This window comes from Piliocolobus tephrosceles, chromosome 15 (assembly GCF_002776525.5).
Source record: "Piliocolobus tephrosceles isolate RC106 chromosome 15, ASM277652v3, whole genome shotgun sequence".
Taxonomy (NCBI): domain Eukaryota; kingdom Metazoa; phylum Chordata; class Mammalia; order Primates; family Cercopithecidae; genus Piliocolobus; species Piliocolobus tephrosceles.
In genome coordinates, this window is record NC_045448.1 from 93,643,731 (window position 1) to 93,665,445 (window position 21,715).

Genomic DNA, 21,715 nt, shown 5'->3' on the forward strand with positions numbered 1-21,715 from the left:
TACTCCGGAGGCTGAGGCAGGAGAATGGCGTAAACCCGGGAGGCGGAGCTTGCAGTGAGCTGAGATTCGGCCACAGCACTACAGCCCGGGCGACAGAGCAAGACTCCGTCTCAAAAAAAAAAAAAAAAAAAAAAAAAAAAAAAAAAAAAAAAAAAAAAAGAAAAAAGAAAAAACCTTTAGATCTATGAGGCAGTTCAGGTCCCTAGTGACATGAGCTAAAGAGAACTTGGACGCCAGGAGGATCCCATCACTGTACGGACTCTAGCAGACAGAATCCGGCTTCGGGGTTCAGATCAATCGCATGGAGGAAAGAGCCCGCGAGTTCTACCCTGCCGCGGTCTTCCCGCAACAGCGCAGGCGCTAGGACTGCTAGGGCGCCGCGCGCCTGCCGCGATGCCCCGCCCTGGCGCGAGGCAGGACGGGAAAGTCAAGATGGACGCGTCCATTTGAACGTCTCGCATGCCTTCCTGCCATTAGCACTCGCGCCCGGTGCTGTTGCCCATTCTTCCTCCGGAATAGGGGAGGGAGAGGGAATGAGAAGCTGCCGCGGCCGAGGAGTCACTGTGACGGACCCCGCCGCTGCCCTAGGGCCTCCTCGGCCCCTGCGCCTCCCGGGAGCAGCCGGGGCTCGCCGCGCCTGACGCGTCCCGAGTTATACAGGTGCGGGCCCTGTACCGCAGCACTTGGTGGTCTGTCGCGCGCCGCGTGACTCTTGCATCCGCCCCGAGGCCTATCCTCCCCTCGTGGCTGTAGGTCTGGGAACCCGGGGGACTGGGAACCTGAGGGAGGGCCCTGAGCGTGCCCCGGGGCTGAGGGGGCTCCTTCCAGCTCATTGGTTGCCAACCTCTTTTATGAGCTGCGCGCAGCATCTCCATGTGCAGCCTCAGCTTCTAGATTGGCCCCCAGTCCCTCTGAGCTGATTTTCTGAGGCCCGGGCTCTTAGCCTATTTTCACCGTCCTCTAGAACGGCTGGCGAAGCTCTTCTTTTTTTGTGGAGACTGGAGACTTAAGCTCCTGTTAGTGTGCATTTGGGCCTCTTTTTTTTTTTTTTTTTTGGCAGGGTAGTGTTTGTCTGTAGGAATCATTGCTGATACTGTTATTTATAGCATATGAATTTAATAATATTTTTATGTATAGCTGTTTATGTTGCCCCTAATAAGTAAAAACATGTCTAAAAGTTTGGGGGTACTGTAAAAGTATTAAATATGTGGCTTTAATAGGTACAAAATGATAAATAATTCTTTAACCATTCTGTGATTTTCTCTCAGTTATAAGAAAATAACATTATAAAATTCCAGAACTAAAGGTTCATAAAGTCAAAAGTTTGTTGATGTTGGTTGTCCTGTTGAATAAAATATAGGAAGACCAGCTCAATTTTGTTGTTTTCTTTTAAGTTTTTTTTTTTTTTTGAAACGGAGTCTTGTTCTGTCGCCCAGGCTGGAGTGCAGCGGTGTGATCTCGGCTCACTGTAACCTCTGGCTCCCGTGTTCAAGCAATTCTCTGCTTCAGCATCCCGAGTAGCTGGGATTACAGGTGCCCACCACCACGTCTGGCTAATTTTCATATTTTTAGTAGAGATGGGGTTTCACCATCTTGGCCCGGCTGATCTTGAACTCCTGACCTCATGATCCTCCCGCCTCGGCCTCCCAAAGTGCTGGGGATTTACAGGCATGAGCCACAGTGCCTGGCCTCTTGTAAGTTTTATAAGGCACTTTTTGATTGTGTTCCAAGTTCAAGTGTTCCCAGTACTAATTTATTTCTAGCAGGAGGAAAAACAAAACTTGTATCATGTTTTGTGACATAATTATATCAAGAATAACTTTTTTTTTTCTTTTTTTTTTTTTTTTTTTTTGAGACGGAGTCTTGCTCTGTCGCCCGTGCTGGAGTGCAGTGGCCTGATCTCAGCTCACTGCAAGCTCCGCCTCCCGGGTTTAAGCCATTCTCCTGCCTCAGCCTCCAGAGTAGCTGGGACCACAGGCGCCCGCCACCACGCCCGGCTAGTTTTTTTTTTGTATTTTTAGTAGAGACGGGGTTTCAGCGTGTTAGCCAGGATGGTCTCGATCTCCTGACCTCGTGATCCGCCCGTCTCGGCCTCCCAAAGTGCTGGGATTACAGGCTTGAGCCACCGCGCCCGGCCAACTTTTTTTTTTTCGAGACGGATTTTCGCTCTTGTCCCCCAGGCTGGAGTGCAATGGCGAGATCTCGGCTCACTGCAACCTCTGCCTCCCAGGTTCAAGCGATTCTCTTGCCTCAGCCTCCCAAGTAGCTGGGATTACAGGTGCCCACCACCATGCCTGAGTAACTTTTTTTTTTTTTTTTTTTGTATTTTTAGTAGACTCGGGGTTTCACCATGTTGGCCAGGCTTGTCTCGAACACCTGACCTCAGGTGACCCGCCTGCCTCGGCCTCCCAAAGTGCTGGGATTACAGGCATGAGCCATGGCGCCCAGCCAGGAATAACATTTAATTCACAGTAAAAATAACTTTGTGGCTTTGGAGGAGCTGCAAAAGAACTACATAGGCTTTGGCTGGTTTGTGTAACCATATAGGTCTCTTGCCCTATAAGCAGCAAGTCAATACACGGAAACAACGGGGATTGCAGCAGATAAAAGTGTTTTACTTGCAGGGCAACCGAACTAGGAGACTAAGGAAACTTCAAGACAGCCTCCCCAAAGAGTTAACGTCTAGAGTTTTGTTTTTGTTTTTGTTTTGAGACAGAGTCTTGCTCTGTCACCCAGGCTGGAGTTGGAGTGCAGTGGTGTGATCTTGGCTCACTGCAAGCTCTGCCTCCCAGGTTCACGCCATTCTTCTGCCTCAGCCTCCCCAGTAACTGGGGCTACCGGCGCCCGCCACCAGGCCTGGCTAATTTTTTGTATTTTTAGTAGAGACGGGGTTTCACCGTGTTAGCCAGGTTGGTCTTGATCTCCTGACCTCGTGATTTGCCCGCCTCAGCCTCCCACAGTGCTGGGATTACAGGCGTGAGCCACCACGCCTGGCCCCCAGTCTCAAGGTTTTAAAGAGTTTGGAGGGTAGTGGGCTAAGGTATTGATTGGTCAGAGAATGAAGGATAAAGTCATAGGACAGAGAGATAAATCTCATGCTGATGTGGTTCCTTGATGGGGTCTTAAGACTAGCTTTTTTTTTTTTTTTTTTTTTTTTTTTTTTTTGAGACGGAGTCTCGCGCCCAGGCTGGAGTGCAGTGGCCGGATCTCAGCTCACTGCAAGCTCCGCCTCCTGGGTTTACGCCATTTTCCTGCCTCAGCCTCCCCAGTAGTTGGGACCACAGGCGCCCGGCAAATCGCCCGGCTAGTTTTTTGTATTTTTTAGTAGAGACGGGGTTTCACCGTGTTAGCCAGGATGGTCTCGATCTCCCGACCTCGTGATCCGCCTGTCTCGGCCTCCCAAAGTGCTGGGATTACAGGCTTGAGCCACCGCGCCCGGCGTAAGACTAGCTTTTATCATCTCAAAAGTCTTAGGCTCCTAACATTAAAAATGCTATCTATAGGAACATAGTATATTTAAGCAGGTACAGGAAAGTGGGTCAAAGGGCAGTCTAATTATGCTTATCTGTACTGTTGTCTAAAGCCTGACTTCTTCCTAAGCTTGTGATGAAGGCTTTAACAGTTTATCCACTTTCTTTTAGTAATAAACTGTACTGTAATCGATTAATGATTAGATTAATTAGATATAATTAATTAAAACCTAGTACCCTTAAATCTGCAAGCATAACTGTTCCATGGCTAGAGTTATTCATGCCTCAGTTCTTTGGGTTTCGACCAATAATTGAAATTGATTGTAGTTATATATTTAGGTGGGATTGGGGGTATCTCAGCTACTTATGACATTTGATAACTTACGTCTTTTGTAGATTGGTCACCTGAAAGCAGTTCAACTTCTGATGCATTAGAGTAATATATTTAGGTGGGATTGGGGGTATCACAGCTACTTATGACATTTGATAACTTACGTCTTTTGTAGATTGGTCACCTGAAAGCAGTTCAACTTCTGATGCATTGGAGTAATATGTGATTTTTTATTGTTTTATTCCAACATGACAGTGATCCCTTATATATACTTTTCAGATGAGGTTCTGGCATCTAACCAGAAATGACCTTAAATGTTGAGAAGCCATGTAGTTATGGGACTATAGGACACAATTTGTCTAAATACTTCATATATAAAGTATGGAAAAATTAGCATATAGTAGTAGGAAACATGGGATAGGTGGTGTGGGACATAATTACTTGTCGCATCTCAGTGGTTTCCTATAGTGGTAACTGTCAGTCTGTGACTAAAATGTGATAATTGCTGTTGTCTGAAAGAATCAGATCTAAAACACCCTTTTATGTTATGACCACTTACGTACTTACCAATCTGATATAATTACTTGACACCCTTGTAAGGATTAATGACTTATGTGTTTATGGTATTTTTATTCTCGTTTTGAGTCTGGAAGCTGATCAGAATGTGTTTGAATTCATACAGAAATAATGTTGATATTTGGAACCCATGTCGAACTTCTATGAAGAAAGGGCAACGATGATTGCAGCCAGGGATTTGCAGGAATTTGTTCCTTTTGGTCGAGACCACTGCAAGCACCACCCTAATGCTTTGAACCTTCAACTTCGCCAGCTGCAGCCAGCCTCTGAATTATGGTCTTCTGATGGTGCTGCTGGCTTGGTGGGATCCCTTCAGGAGGTTACAATCCACGAGAAACAGAAGGTTCCATTGAGTTTCCCATTGCGTTTTTGAAATGTAGAGTGATATAACCTACTTGTAATTTAAGACAACTGAGAGGCAACTGAGAGATCAGTGTGATGCCACTTCTAGGGTAGAGTTAAGGTGTGGTAATTTCAATAAATGTTGAAAATAATGACTTTATTATGTTGTCATAGCAACTTATTTAGATACCCTCTATAACTTGTGATTTTATAGTGTGAGTCAGGTTCAGTAGTATGATTGTCCATTTTAAACCTTTTTCTTTTCTCTTAGTATGTGGGGACCAGATTTCATGTTATTTAATGATTAAATGGTAGAGATTAGAAATAGTCCCTGCTGCAGAAGATTTACATGTTTCTAAAGGAGAGAAGAAATGCCACAAAGGTAGGTAGAGTAATCATTTTTTTTTTTTTTCTTTGCTGAGACGGAGTTTCACTCTTGTTGCCCAGGCTGGAGTGCAATGGCACAATCTCAGCTCCCTGCAACCTCTGCCTCCTGGGTTCAAGTGATTCTCCTGCCTCAGCCTCCCGAGTAGCTGAGATTACAGGCATGCGGCACCATGCCCAGATGCTTTTGTATTTTTTTAGTAGAGGTGGGATTTCTCCATGTTGGTCAGGCTGGTCTCAAACTCCAGACCTCAGGTGATCCGCCCACCTCGGCCTCCCAAAGTGCTGGGATTACAGGCGTGAGTCACCGCGCCCGGCCGAGGAATGAGTAGTAAGTAGGGGAGTGAGATGTAAGTGTGTGTCAGAAAATATATCTCTCTTTCCTTATTCCATTTTCATATCCCTTTGGGATACTAAAATCTCAGGAAGGGAAAGCCTATGTAGTTAAAAATGGAAACTTCTTCTTATCCATTCATTTTGGTGGGTGGGACAAAGGAAAAGAAGGTGAATATATATGTGGCTGTGAAGCAGGAAGTCTGCATTGTTCATAAATTTGCCGAGTGATTCCCATGTGCACCTCACTGTCCTTTATCTACCCTACCTCATGTACTTAATATGTCCTTTTAGTCTCCCAAACATGTGATTTGACTTTTGGAGCGGTAGAGAAGGTGTGCTTTTTGTTCGTTTTTGTTTTTGGCAGAGTAATGCAGAGGAATAATATAAAACATTCAATATAGAGAATTATTGAGTAAATTCTTCATGAAATTCTATAATGTAATGCCTATATCCACATCCTCTGTTAATCAGCATACGAAACTTTCTGGTTGTGCTTATTCCATGGGCAAATAAATTTTGTTCCAGATTTTTGAAAAACAAAGAGTGCTTGAATATGTTTTACATGTGTTAATTTTTAAGGAAAGCTGGCAGTTAAGGAAAGGAGTGAGTGAAATTGGAGAAGACGTGGACTATGATGAGGAACTCTATGTTGCCGGAAATATGGTGATATGGAGCAAAGGAAGTAAAAGCCAGGCATTGGCAGTTTATAAAGCGTTTACAGTTGACAGTCCTGTTCAGCAGGTGAGTTGATTTGAATTTTAGCATTTGATTCACTATTTGATGCAATTTAAAAAAATTTTTGTTTTAAAATTTAACAGAAATGATAAAACCAGCATAATGATCTCAACAGCTGGATGTACATTGTAACATGACATAATGTAATGTGAAGATAATGGCAGGAAAATAAAAATTTAATTTTATATATCATGACTTTTTTTACACTCTCCTTTGTCACTTTAATGATAATCTTTAAACACTCTGTCCTTAAGTAATTCAATTTGTTATTGCCAGCAAAAACTTATAAAACATTAAGGGTACAGAAATATTTTAACACATGATTACTATAATTGATTGCAAAGATTTGAATAAATAAAAATTGTGGGGTTCATAATGATAGAGAGAAAGGAAAAAATCTGCTTTGCAGCCATTGCAGTTGGCTATTATAACTAACTGTTCTGAAAATTGATAATGAAAGTGAAAGAATTAAGCGTTTGCCATATTTTTTCAGGAAGACATGCAGTTCATCTCCATTTGATGAAGGAAAACACTTACAGAAGAATGCTAGCTAATAAATGTAAAAGGAATTGTAGAATTAGAAAATCACCATTTTGTAACCTCCAGTGCAATAATTGATTCAAACAAGGATTGTAAATAGATACTAACACTGTTGGTGGAAAGAATATTACCATGACACCAACATACCACCCTGTGGATTACTTGGTAAATGTGAAGGAACAAATGTACCTCTACTTTGGAGTTATTTGTCAGTCTCCACCTCAATCAAGTGATTGAGTTTAGCATAATTAATAGTGACATGAAGGGATATTATGTGCTTCTAGCTGTAATGCGGAATGAAGTACATGATGTGATCTAAGTTTTCTTCCCCAAAATATGAATATTTAGACCTAACTTCCTGTTTAAGGAAATACAGGCACTAGAGGATTATATTTTAAAATATCATGAGATAAGGAAATAGATGCGATAGGAATGGCAAAGCTTGATTATTATTTATTTATTTATTTTTTGAGATGGAGTCTTGCTCTGTTGCCCAGGCTGTAGTGCAGTGGCGCTATCTCGGCTCACTGCAAGCTCCTCCACCTCCTGGATTCACGCCATTCTCCTGCCTCACCCTCCCTAGTGGCTGGGACTACAGGTGCCCACCACTACGCCTGGCTAATTTTGTTTTTGTATTTTTAGTAGAACTGGGGTTTCACTGTGTTAGCCATGATGGTCTCGATCTTCTGACCTCGTGATGTACCCACCTTGGCCTCCCAAAGTGCCGGGATTACAGGTGTGAGCCACCATTCCCTGCCAAAATTGATAATTATTAAAACTGGCTGATGGGGATTCATTATCCTATTCTGTTTACTTTGTATTTATTTGAAATTTTCCACTATAAAAAGTTTATAGTCTACATTTTGGTTTCTTTTAAAAAGTCATGGAGAAAGAGAAAAAGGTGGGGACTGTTCTACATTGAAAGAAACTAAAGAGACATCACCAAATGCAGTATTTTTTGAACCTTGTTAAATGAACTTTGATTGAGTCCTGGTTTTAGAAAACTAGCTAAAAAGATATTTTTGGGGAAAATTTGGGAAGGTTGAAAATTACTGGCCAGTAGCTGATGTTAGAGAAGTGTTATTTTTTTCTTAGGGATGATGGTTTGATGGTTTTATGGTTTTATAGGAGAACATCTTTATTTTTAGAAAAGGCGTGGTGAAGTATTTAGGGGTGAAATGTCATGATGTTTGTGCAATTTGTTTTTAGACAGTCAGCATTCCAGTTCCAAAAATCCCATATGTACACAAATGCACACACATAAACAAATATGGCAAAATTTTCATGACTGTTGGATTTAGGTGAAATATGTTTGCTGCATTATTTCAACTTTTCTTTTTTTTTTTTTGAGACAGAGTCTCGCTCTGTTGCCCAAGCTGGAGTGCAGTGGCCGGATCTCAGCTCACTGCAACCTCCGCCTCCCGGGTTCACGCCATTCTCCTGCGTCAGCCTCCCGAGTAGCTGGGACTACAGGCGCCCGCCACCTCGCCCGGCTAGTTTTTTTGTACTTTTTAGTAGAGATGGGGTTTCACCGTGTTAGCCAGGATGGTCTCGATCTCCTGACCTTGTGATCTGCCCGCCTCGGCCTCCCAAAATGCTGGGATTACAGGCTTGAGCCACCGTGCCCGGCTGTGTCAACTTTTCTTACTGAAATTTTTATAACAAAAAGTTGGAGGAAAAACTAATGCATTTATAGTAGTTGAATTAGGATTGACAAGAGGTTTTGGAGGCTTTGACTAATGTTAAGTTTCATTTTTGTAAATGCTGAAATCTTTGTATCCGGACACTGCTTCGTTCCACTCCTCCCACCTGCCATTGACTATTTCCTGATAAGCACTGTATTCTGACTATTTATTGGAAAGGATAAACTGAATCATTATTCCAATATTTGAGGGCGTATGTAAAAGCATTTGTGTCCTGGAGTGTTGAAGCCAGTGATCTTTTTGATGGTAATTTTTTTCCCATATAATTCATATAGTTAGTGTAGATGTGAAAAGTGCATTTGATGATATCCAAGTAGTTCTTTGCTTCTATATTTTCATCTTAATTTCTCCAAGAACAGTTGCCTATTTACTAGATTCTATGGAAGTACAGTTAGATGTCTTTTCTCCTTTATCTTAAGATCACTTGTAAGTGTAATTGTAAGATTTGGAATTTCAGTCTTTTTATCTGGAAAATATATTGTTATTTAATCTTCTTGCTAATATGGAGAAAGATAATTTTCTATTTTGTTGTGAAATAATACCAGGTATATGTGACTCAGATTTTATCTATTCATTGTTTTACTTATCCTGCAAGTATTTTTTTTTTTTTGGTTGTTCTTCTTATTTTTGCATTTATTCTTTTTACTTTTTAATAGAGATGGGGGTCTCACTATGTTGTCCAGGCTGGTCTTGAACCCCTGGGCTCTAGCGACCCTCCTGCCTTGGCCTCCTAAAGTGCTGGAATTACAGGCGTGAGCCACTGTGCCTGGCCTTCTGCAAGTATTTAGTCTCACTCTGTTTCAGATTATGCTGGAGCTACAAAGGTGAATGTAGTTTCTGCCATTGAAGGACTCATAGCCTAGAAAGGAGAACAGACAGATCAATTGAAATGCTGTATCCTGAATGCTCTATAATAACTGCATGTCCACAGAGTGATGAGAGCCCAGAGGACTGTGCGCCACAGGGAGGGTTTTTCAAAGAAGATGCTATTTGTATTATAAAAGGGTGGCAGAAGGGCGTTCTAGGCAGAGGAAATCACAGCAAAAAGAATTATGGAAAAAGATGACTTTTTAAACTTCAGAGTGGCTGTACACAAAGTGTGGGTGTGGAGAGATGCAAGTGGATGCTGGCAGTATACAGACCAAAGGGCCTTGTATATAAACCAAGGAATTTGGATTTTAAACTATATGCTGAAGGGAGCCTGCTAAAGATTTTAAAATGGAAGTGATCAATTTTGAGTTTTGAGAAGAGATTGCTTTGTTAGCAATATCTATATAGGATTGACTGGAGAGTAGGGAGACTGTTGTCAGGGGCATTGTTTTGTGATTGTTCAGGTAAAAGATTGGTGCCTTGGCAAAGAAGAGGTGATAAAGCAGAGGGAGATGTGGAAGGGGTTAGTGATCTCTTAGATATCAGGGATAAAAGAGATGTTAAAATATTTACTCTTAGAGGCTAAGAGGATGGGATTTCATGAAAGTTGAGACTGTAATAGGTGCATTGTAGATTTTGGACATTTCAGGTTGGAGCACAGCTCTCATGCATGGTTTTCTTCATGAATTTTCATTTCTTTCTTTCTTTTTTTTTTTTTTTGAGACGGAGTCTTGCTGTGTCTCTTGGGCTGGAGTGCAGTGGCCGGATCTCAGCTCACTGCAAGCTCCGCCTCCCGGGTTCACACCATTCTCCTGCCTCAGCCTCCGGAGTAGCTGGGACTGTAGGCGCCCGCCACCTCGCCCGGCTAGTTTTTTTGTATTTTTAGTAGAGACGGGGTTTCACCGTGTTAGCCAGGATGGTCTCGATCTCCTGACCTCATGATCCGCCCGTCTCGGCCTCCCGAAGTGCTGGGATTACAGGCTTGAGCCACCGCGCCCGGCCGAATTTTCATTTCTTAACCATTAAAATCTCCCACAACTCAACAATAAAACAAACTACCCAATTAAAAAATTGGGCAGAAGGACTTAAACATTTTTCTAAAGAAGGTGCACACATGGTCAATAAGCACATGAAAAGATGCTCATTTTTCTAAAGAAGATGCACACATGGACATTTTTCCAAAGAAGGTGCACACATGGTCAATAAGCACATGAAAAGATGCTCAACTTCACTAACCATTAGGCAAATGCAAATTACAGCCACAGTGAGATACCACTGTACTAGGTTGGCTATTATTAAAGAAACATAACAAATATTAGTGAAGATGTTCAGAAGTTGGAACTCCTTTGCATTGCTGATGGGAATGTAACAAAGCTGCTGTGGAAAAATTTGGCGATTTCTCAAAAAGATATACATATAGCCACGCATGGTGGTGCATGCCTGTACTCCCAGCTGTTCAGGAGACTGAGGCTGGAGGGTCACGTGAACCCGGGAGTTCTAGGCTGCTGTGAGCTAGAATCATGCCTTGCACTGCAGTTTGGGTAACAGAGTGAGACCCTATCTCTTAAAAAGAAGTTATACATAGAATTACCATTGTGATCCAGCAGTTCCACTTCTAGATATATGCACAATTGAATTGAGAACAGGGACTCACAGATACTTGTACGCCAGTGTTTACAGCAGCATTATTTGTGATAGCCTAAAGGTAGAAACAACCCATGTCCATTGACAGATGAATGGATAAATAAATGTGGTTTTTGCTAACAGTGGAATATTGTTTAGCTTTATTTTTTTATTTTTTATTTTTTTTTGAGGCGGAGTCTCACTCTGTCGCCCAGACTGGAGTGCAGTGGCCGGATCTCAGCTCACTGCAAGCTCCGCCTCCTGGGTTTAAGCCATTCTCCTGCCTCAGCCTCCCGAGTAGCTGGGACTACAGGCGCCCGCCACCTCGCCCAGCTAGTTTTTGTATTTTTAGTAGAGACGGGGTTTCACCGTGATAGCCAGGATGGTCTCGATCCCCTGACCTCGTGATCCGCCCGTCTCGGCCTCCCAAAGTGCTGGGATTACAGGCTTGAGCCACCGCGCCCGGCCTGTTTAGCTTTAAAAAGGGATAAGATTCGGATACATGCCATAACATGGATGAACCTTGAAAACATTATGTTAAGTGAAATAAAACAGATACGAAAGGACGAATGTTGTACAGTTTCTCTTACTTGAGATACCTAGCACAGGTCCTTTCATAGGGAAGGTAGAATAGAGGTTACCAGAGCTCAGGGCGTTGGGAAATGGGGAGTTATTGTTCAGTGGGCCTGGAGTTTCTGTTTGAGATGAGGAAAAAGTTCTGGAAATGTGCAGTATTGTACAGGCTCACAAATTGTACTAAACTCGTCAATTTAATGTTGTTAATGCCACTGAATTGTCTACTTAAAAATTGTTAAAATGTTAATTTTCATATTGTGTATATTTGACCACAGTTAAAAAAAAAACAAAATGCTATTAAATAATTTAATAAGTGATTGTCAAGTATGTCAGTTAAAGTTTAATAGCTTTTCCTAGTTTATATTTTGTAAGATGGGCTTTTAAGAAAGGGAAGAGTTAGTTTTTCTAAATACTTTTTCAAAAGTCAGTCCAGAGAGAGTCTAAGAATAAGAGCAATTGTTTAATCTAGAGATGATAAAGTTTGAATAATCTTTAGTTTTGTATAGGATATAGGGTTTAATATGGTTTGAGCCACTATTTGAATTTTTGCTGCAAGGTTTCTCTCTGGCAGGTTTTTTGATTCTTCTCTTTTTGTAAAATTTGTTTTTTTAATTTGAAATTTTAATTCTTATGGATCTTTTCATAAAATTTAATTGTAAACATATTTTGTCTTTCCTTATTATATTTATCATTTATTACTGTAATTTATTTTTCTTCTTCTTTTTGTTCCCATGATTGTACATGTTGAGCTGAAGAGGCAAAGTTACTGCGTAGATGCTATTATTATTATTCAGATGCCATTAGTTAATAGATGATTATTTAGATATAATTTTCTTAGGTAAGCATTTTGTTTTGATTTTAGGCATTGTGGTGTGACTTCATTATATCACAGGATAAGTCTGAAAAGGCCTACAGTAAGTTTCTTTTTGAAATTTTATTTTTCTTATGATGATTCCAAATGTTTATCTCACTGTATTTTTCATTCAAATGAAGTAGCCACTAGTAATAGTGGTTTACCATAAGCATCTTTATATTGTGCATTAAATAATTTGTGCTGTAAGGATTGAACTCCTTTGAGGGAAAAAAAGATAAGTCTTGTTGTACCCTTTCTTTTCAGGTAGCAATGAAGTAGAAAAATGCATATGTATATTGCAAAGCTCATGTATTAACATGCATAGCATAGAAGGAAAGGATTACATAGCTTCCTTACCATTTCAGGTAAACAAGTGTTTCAAATTTTGGGGGGGTTTTGTTGGAGAACATTTTTGAATTAATTGGTTTTAGAGGCATGTCTTATGTTTCATGTTTCGTAGTAGTCAAAAATGTTATTTTTACTCAAAATAACTAAATTTTGGCAGCTTTAGTGGCTTACCATTTTTCTGTACTTCACAAAAAAATAAATTATTTAATGAAGTGAATTAGGAAGTCTTCTGTGGTGTGTGTTTGTCGGTTTAAATGATATGTAAGAACTTTTGGTTATATTAAATAGGGCATATGAATAATATTAGTCTTTTTTTGTTACTTGTCGTCTTTTTAATGCCTAGTGCTATTGTTAACGCATTGTCATTTTGTTACTGATACTGGCCAGTGGCAGAAATTTCACATTGAGCAACTCCTCTTTATTAGATTTGATTTTATCTTAGGGTTGCTTATTTGAATTACTTTTTAAGAAAATGCTCTATTTAATGATTATGTTACTTTGTAAAGCTATTACTAAATTGGAAAATAAAACATTCTGTAATGTTTCTTTAAAACATTTTATAAAGGGGTAGGTTCTCTTACTTCTGTCTTTTCCCACCCTTTTACCTGAAAGGTTGCAAATGTTTGGCCCACTAAATATGGATTGTTGTTTGAGCGAAGCACTTCTTCACATGAAGTACCTCCAGGTTCACCCAGGTATTCATTTTATTCACTTCAGAATATTACTGCTTGGGATTTGTGTGTGTGTGTTGGTTCTGAGGTTTATCTAAAAGTTTGAGATGATAATAATTTTCATGCTAACAGCGTGAAATGCCATTTTCTCTCATTTCAGTACAAGTTGAGTATCCCTGATCCAAAAATCTGAAATTCTCCAAAATCTGCAACTTGTTGAGCTCCAGCATGACACTCGAAGGAAATGCTTATTGGAGCATTTCAGGTTTTGGATTCTCAAATTAGGGTTGCTCTCATCAAAAAGATAATACATCATGACCAAGTGGGTTTCGTCTCAGGGATGTAGGGATACACAAGTCAATAAATGTGACACATCACATAAACAGAATTAAAAACCATATGATCATCTCAATAGATGCAGAAAAAAGCATTGGATAAAGTTCAGCATCCCTTGATGATAAAAACAAACTAGGCATAGAAGGGACTTACTACAAATTAATAAAAGTCATATACAACAAACCCACAGCCAACATCATACTGAATGGGGAAAAGTTGAAAGCATTCCCCCTGAGAACTGGAAGAAGAGAAACATGCCTACTTTCACCACTTCTGCTCAGCATAGTACTGGAAGTTCTGGCCAGAGCAATCAGGCAAGAGAAAGAAATCAAGGACATCTAGATTTGAAAAGAGAAAGTCATACTATCACTATTTGCTGGTGATATGATTATATACCTAGAAAACCCTATAGACTCCTCCAAAAGACTCCTAGATTTGATAAATAAATTCAGTAAAGTCTTAGATTACAAAATCAATGTACACAAATCAGTAGCACTGTTATACACCAACAGTGACAAAGCTGAAAATCAAATCAAGAACTCAGGTCTCCCCCTTTTTTTTTTTCTTTTGTTTGAGACTGAATTTTGCTGTTGTTGCCAAGTCTGGAGTACAATGGCGTGATCTTGGCTCACCACAGCCTCCGCCTCCCAGGTTCAAATGATTCTCCTGCTTCAGCCTCCTGAATAACTGGGATTACAGGCATGAACCACCACGCCTGGCTAATTTTTTGTATTTTTAGTAGAGATGGGGTTTCTCCATGTTAGTCATGCTGGTCTTGAACTCCCAACCTCAGGTGATCCGCCCACCTTGGCCTCCCAAAGTGCTGGGATTATAGACATGAGCCACTGTGCCTGGGCAAAAATTCAGTCCCTTTTACAAGAACTGCAAAAAACCAAAAACAAAAAACCTGTAAATATACTTAACCAAGGAGGTGAATGATCTCTATAAGGAGAACAACAACACACTGCTGAAAGAAATCATAGATGACACAAACAAATGGTAACACATCCCATGATCATGGATTTGAAGAATAATATTGTGAAAATGACCATATTGCCAAAAGCAATCTATAGATTTCACCGTAATTGTCATCAAAATAAGATCATTTTTCATAGAATTAGAAAAAACAATTCTAAAATTCATATGGAACCAAAAGAGCCCAAATAGCCAAAACAATCCTAAGCAAAAAGAACAAATATGTAGCCATCACATATACTACAAGTCTATAATTTCTAAAATAGCATGGTACTGGTGTAAAAGGCACATAGACCAGTGGAACAGAATGGAGAACCCAGAAATAAAGCCAAATACTTGTGATCAACTGATCTTTGACAAACAAGCATACAAAAACATAAATTGGGGGAAGGACATCGTCCTGTTTAGTAAATGATGCTAGGAAAACTGACACCTTTTTTGGAAGAATGAAACTGGATTTTTTATCTCTCACCTTATACAAAAGTCAGTTCAAGAGGGATCAAAGACTTTAAAAGCCCTGAAACCATAAAAATTCTAGAAGATAACCTTGGAAGAACTCTTCTGGACATTGGCCTAGGCAGGGAATTTATGACTAAAACACCAGAAGCAAATGCAACGAAAACAATAAATAAATGGGACCTGATTAAAATAAAGAGCTTCTGCACAGCAAAAGAAATATCAGAATAGACAGATAACTCACACAGTGGGAGAAGATATTTGCAAACTCTGCATCCAACAAAGCACTAGTATCCAGAATATATAAGGAACTCAGATCAGCAAGAAAAAACTCAAAAAGTGGGTAAAGGACGTGAGTAGACAGTTCTCAAAAGAAGATATACAAATGGCCAGCAAACATGAAACTGCTCAGCATCAGTAATCATTAGAGAAATGCAAATTAAAACCACAGTGAGATATCACCTTACTCTTTCAGGAATGGCCATTATTAAAGAGTCAGAAAAACAATAGATGTTGGCATGGATGTGGTGGAAGGGGAATGCTTATACACGGCTGGTGGGAATGTAATCAATATGACATCTGTGGAAAACAGTATGGAGATTCCTTAAAGAACTAAAAGTAGATCTACCATTCAATCTAGCAGTCCCGTTACTGGGTATCTACCCAAAGGGAAAAAAAAGTCATTATATGAAAAATACACATGCACATGTATGTTTATTGCAACACAATTCACAGTTGCAAAGATAGGGAACCAGCCTAAGTGCCCATCGACCAATGAGTGAATGAGGAAAATGTGTATATACACCATGGAATACTAATCAGCCATAATGAGGAAATGAACTAATGTCTTTTGCAGCAAGTTGGATGGGATTGGAGGCCATGATTCTTTTTTTTTTTTTTTTGAGACGGAGTCTCACTCTATCGCCCAGGCTGGAGTGCAGAGGCGCGATCTCAGCTCATTGCAAGCTCCACCTCCCAGGTTCACGCCATTCTCCTGCCTCAGCCTCCCGAGTAGCTGAGACTACAGGCGCCCGCCACCTCGCCGGGCTAGTTTTTTGTATTTTTTAGTAGAGACGGGGTTTCACCGGGTTAGCCAGGATGGTCTTGATCTCCTGACCTTGTGATTCGCCCGTCTCGGCCTCCCAAAGTGCTGGGATTACAGGCGAGAGCCACCGCGCCCGGCCTGGAGGCCATGATTCTAAGTGAAATAACCCAGGAATGGAAAACCAGATAACTGCACGTTCTCACTTAGAAGTGAAAGCTAAGCAAGGAGTATGCAAAGGCTGTATGCAGAGTGTTGTAATGGACTTTGGAGACTCAGAAGGAGGAGGGTGGGAAGAAGGTGTGGGATAAAAAAACTACATATTGCGTACAACATACACTACTCAGGTGATGGGTGCACTAAAATATCAGAATCCACCACTATATAATTCTATGTCAGCAAAAGCCACTTGTACCCCCAAAAGAATTAGGATTGCTCAACTGTTAATGTAAGGCAAATAATCCAAAACACTTCTGGTCCCAAGTAATTTTAGATAAGGGATACTCAACCTGTGTGTACACTCATGAGCTCTACGCACTTGGCACTTAATTAGCCTTTTTTCAAATCCAAGTGGTAAAATTGAACATGCAAATAAATGGCTTAAAAGAAGATTTGGCCAGGTGCGATGGCACACATCTGTAATCCCACCACTTTGGGAGGCCGAGGCAGGTGGATCACCTGAGGTCAGGAGTTCAAGACCAGCCTGGCCAACATGGTGAACCCCCGTTGCTACTAAAAATCCAAAAAGCTAGCTGGGCGTGGTGGTGTGTGCCTGTAATCCCAGCTACTTGGGAGGCTGAGACAAGAGAATTGCTTGAACCTGGGAGGTGGAGGTTGCAGTGAGCCGATATCATGCCCCTACACTCTAGCCTGGGCAACAGAGTGAGACTCTGTCTCAAAAAAAAAAAAAAAAAAGCAGACTTCTAATTTACTTGAAGTAGTTTTTTTCTTCCTTTTTTAAATAATGCACTCCTTTATCAGCAGGTGTGGGAGAATAAATTTCTTTCTTAGCTGCCAAAGAAACACTGCCAGTAAGAGAGGAATTAAAAAAAAGACTGCTTTATGCACATTACTCCATTTGTTCTGTACTGTGATGACTACTGTTTGCAGAAATTCCCTGGGCTATATTGATTTCCCTCTGTTCTTGCATTGATAGAATTATTCTAAGGGGAGAGATTTCTAGGAGTGAAATAGAAGAGAATGTGAAAAATAGTATGTACAAAGTTTAGAAGATTGCCTTTTGAGATAGTAGGTTTCTAGTTGCTTGTGTAATCTGGAGAAGACACTTCTTTGTAAGAGAAGTGCAAAATTTGTGCACAGACGTATTCATATTGTATTGGTAATTAATTGATTATTTGTTTATTGCTAGAGAACCTTTACCCACTATGTTCAGCATGCTGCACCCACTAGATGAAATAACTCCACTTGTTTGTAAATCTGGAAGTAAGTGTATTTTTATATTCTTTTAGATAAGCTCTTTTTTTTGACTTTGGTGAGGGAGATTATAAAGGCACTTATATGAAAACTGACTTATAAAAATAATACAATGTAAACATTTTACAAAAGTAACTTCTATTTTGAATTTCTTGAATATCATGGTATTAACTGCTCAACAGTTATTTTGAGTAAAAATAAGGCATGTAAATCAATGAGGAATACTGATACATTTATTAACCTACCTGTAGATCACTTTGTTCTTTTTTTTTTTTTTTTTTGAGATGGAGTCTCGCTCTGTCGCCCAGGCTGGAGTGCAGTGGCTGGATCTCAGCTCACTGCAAGCTCCACCTCCCGGGTTTACGCCATTCTCCTGCCTCAGCCTCCCGAGTAGCTGGGACTACAGGCGCCCGCCACCTCGCCTGGCTAGTTTTTTGTATGTTTTTAGTAGAGACGGGGTTTCACCATGTTAGCCAGGATGGTCTCGATTTCCTGACCTCGTGATCCGCCCGTCTTGGCCTCCCAAAGTGCTGGGATTACAGGCTTGAGCCACCGCGCCCGGCCCACTTTGTTCTTTAATAATTAATAAGTAAATAAATGATACTTGGATGAAGTAAAGTTTTTTTGTTGTTGTTGTTTTGGGTTTTTTTTTTTTTTTGAGAGGGGTCTTGCTCTGTGGCCCAGGCTGGAGTGCAATAGTGCGATCTTGGCTCACTTGCAACCTCTGCCTCCCAGGTTCAAGAGATCCTCCCATATCAGCTTCCCAAGTAGCTGGGACTACAGGTGCGCTTCATCTCACCTAATTTTTTTGTATTGTTTGGTAGAGATGAGGTTTCCCCATGTTGCCCAGGCGGGTCTCAACCACCTAGGCTCAAACGATCCACCTGTCTCGACGTCACAAAGTGTTGGGATTACAGGTGTGAGCCACTGCGCCTGGCTCAAGTTTTTTTCTGAGGAAAAAAAAAAATAGAGCCTTACATGTATGCTGTGTAATTTTTTTTTTTTTTTTGAGACGGAGTCTCACTCTGTTGCCAGCCTGGAGTGCAGTGGTGCGATCTTGGCTCACTGCAACCTCTGCCTCCCGGGTTCAAGTGATTCTCGTGCCTCATCCAAGTAGCTGTCTGTAGTCATGTGCCACCATGCTGCTAATTTTTGTATTTTTAGTAGAGACATGATTTTGCCATGTTGGCCAGTCTGGTCTTGAACTCCTGGCCTCAAGTGACCCGCCTGCCTCAGCCTCCTACAAATATTTCTACATGCTTATCTCTAAATTTTTAAGTTTGGCCAAACGTAGGACAATGAGGACTTGAAGGCTGAAAAAAATTATATTCTTTGACATTTTTATTTTAGGACTTTATTCTAAGTACATACTCTGAAATTTCACTGGGGCTTTTTATCTTTTTTTTTTTTTCCCCCTCTGAGACGGAATCTTGCTCTGTCACCCAGGCTGGAGTACAGTGGCGCGATCTCAGCTCATTGTAACCCCTGCCTCCCGGGTTCAAGTGATTATCCTGCCTCAGCCTCCCGAGTAGGTGGGATTACAGGCACATGCTGCCACACCTGGCTAATTTTTTGTATTTTTGGTAGAGATGGGGTTTCATCATGTTAGCCAGACTGGTCTCAAACTCCCGACTTCAGGTGATCCACCTGCCTTGGCCTCCCAAAGTGCTGGGATTATAGGCGTGAGCCACTGTGACCAACCAGTTGCTTTTTATCTTCTATATTATATATGGGCAAACTGCAGGCCGTGGGCTAAATCTGGCCTGCAGCATGTTTTTGTAAAGCTTGTGAACTAAGAATGGTTTTTTTTGAGATGGAGTTTTGCTCTTGTCGCCCAGGCAAGAATACAATGGCACGATCTTGGCTCACTGCAACCTCCGCCTCCCGGGTTCAAGTGATTCTCTTGCCTCAGCCTCCCAAATAGCTGGGATTACAGGCATTTGCCACCACACTCAGCTAATTTTGTATTTTTAGTAGAGACGTAGTTTCACCATGTTGGTCAGGCTGGTCTTGAACTCCTGACCTCAGGTGATCCACCCGCCTCGGCCTCCCAAAGTGCTGGGATTATGTCGTGAGCCACCACACCCAACATAAGAATGCTTTTTACCTTTTAAAGGGTTGTAGAAAATAACAAAGATAATGTGATAGAGTCAATACGTGGACAGCAAACTAAACTATTTAGTCTTTGATCTTTTACAGAAAAAGTTCAAATTTTATGGTGTTACTAATTGCAGACAACCTGAATAAACATACTAGGGCCTGGGATTAAATGGCATGCAGCCTTTTTTTTTTTTTTTAAGTACAATTTCCATTTTACTTTTTTCTCTGGAGAATGGTCTGTCTTCAGTCTTTTTTTTTCCTTTTTTTTTTTTTTTTTTTTTTGAGATGGAGTCTTGTTCTGTCGCCCAGGCTGGAGTGCAATGGCACGATCTCAGCTCACTGTAGCCTCCGCCTCCCAGGTTCAAGCGATTCTCCTGTCTCAGCCTCCCTAGGAGCTGGGATTAGGCACATGCCATCACGCCTGGCTAATTTTTTGTGTTTTAGTAGAGATGGGGTTTCACCATGTTGCCGAGGCTGGTCTCGAACTCCTGAGCTCAGGCAATCCAACCACCTCGGCCCCCGAAAGTGCTAGGATTATAGGCATGAGCTGCAGCGCCTGGCCTTGTATTCAATCTTTAAGGACTCAGCTCCTTACATGGGCTTTGGTGGGGGTTTTGGGGCAGCACTGGAAGATCTAAATCGGGGTGGGCGTGTTTGGTCCTTGTGGGCTTTACGAGGTGGATTCCTGACTACTTTTCTGTGAATTGGACATCTCACACAGTAATTTAGCTTCACATGCAGCTTGGGAAGCACATAGGTATTGAAGACACTTGCTTCAGAAATGTCCTTGACTACTGCAGCCTCCACTACGTTTCGAATGATGAATTTCTTTTTTTTTTTTTGAGACAGAGTGTCGCTCTGTTGCCCAGGCTGGAGTGCAGTGGCGCGATCTCGGCTCACTGCAAGCTCCACCTTCCGGGTTCACACCATTCTCCTGCCTCAGCCTCCTGTGTAGCTGGAACTACAGGCACCTGCCACCACGCCCCGCTAATTTATTTTTAGTGGAGACGGGGTTTCAATGTGTTAGCCGGGATGGTCTTGATCTCCTGACCTCGTGATCTGCCTGCCTTGGCCTCCCAAAGTGCTGGGATTGCAGGCATGAGCCACCGTGCCCAGCCTCGAATGATGAATTTCTTAATGGCCTTGTCCTTAGGCATGCGTAGGGTACAGTTTGTGCAATGAATAGACTGCACGTGGCTGTGCCCCTTTTTGGCACAAGTATTGTTCCTTCTTTTCTTTGTCATCTTGGAGGCATGGACTGGAGAGAGGAGTGCAGCCATTATTGATCATATTTTTGAATAACATTTAGTTAACTAGAAGTTGCTTATTTGTAATGTCAAGTAGGATACCAAACTTTAACACAGTGTGATTATAATTTTGTAAAAATGTATAAAGTGTGTATATATGTATGAAGAAAACCAAAATTTCTCTGATGTATTAATAGTAGATATTTTGATATGGTGGCATGATTTTTATTTATAAAGTATTTCTTATGATTATAAAATCATATTTTTAAATTTTTCAATATTTTAACTGAGTGGGAAACATTTCCTGTTAAATGAGGATATGGAGACCGGTCCATGGTACTTTAGATTAAAAGCTGAACTCACTGGGACAAACCTTGTTTTGCATGTGTAACTAGTAAAAGCAGAAACAACAGTGTACTACTGTTCAGCACTGTCTGAATAGTAATTATAGAGTACAGCTTTTACACAGAAGAACAGAACCAATAAGGAAGTCAAACTTGGCAGAATAGTTGAATGCAATTTATAAATAAGTAAGTTGTTGAAGAAGTCATCGACCTTTTACCTGTGGCTGATTAGTTTAATGGTGAGAGTCAGCACAAGTCTTAACATTTAACAGCATGTATGTGAAGCTGAAACTTGTAATGCTCTCATCTTTAATGTGTTTTAAGGAAGTTGATGCCTAAAGTAAATTTATTAAAAATTCAGAGTTAATTATTTAGGATATTAATAGATTTTGTGCTTTCTTTGGCTTGGTTGTTCTTTAACAA

The 21,715-nt window shown here is 40.9% G+C and overlaps 2 protein-coding genes across 6 annotated transcripts in view; one reads left to right on the plus strand and one right to left on the minus strand.

Moving 5' to 3' along the window:
* The first annotated feature begins 408 nt into the window (after nt 1-408).
* The window catches only part of ANAPC1 (anaphase promoting complex subunit 1), a 124,838-nt gene continuing 103,531 nt past the window's right edge, over nt 409-21,715 (plus strand). The window contains exons 1-7 of one of the 5 annotated variants that reach the window (XM_026449780.2): nt 409-660; nt 4,484-4,720; nt 6,019-6,180; nt 12,349-12,400; nt 12,604-12,704; nt 13,300-13,382; nt 17,537-17,610. In XM_026449780.2, coding sequence (XP_026305565.1) covers nt 4,508-4,720; nt 6,019-6,180; nt 12,349-12,400; nt 12,604-12,704; nt 13,300-13,382; nt 17,537-17,610 — 685 coding nt within the window. In that variant the 5' untranslated portion in view covers nt 409-660; nt 4,484-4,507. The other 4 variants (XM_026449777.1, XM_026449779.1, XM_026449778.1 and 1 more) reach the window with 4 other exon arrangements.
* On the minus strand, nt 20,293-20,945 carry LOC111524283 (40S ribosomal protein S26-like). The gene is made up of 2 exons (XM_026449782.1): nt 20,839-20,945; nt 20,293-20,533 (listed from the first exon to the last, which is right to left on the minus strand). The coding sequence occupies exons 1-2, from the start codon at nt 20,943-20,945 to the stop codon at nt 20,293-20,295; spliced, it is 348 nt and encodes a 115-aa protein (XP_026305567.1).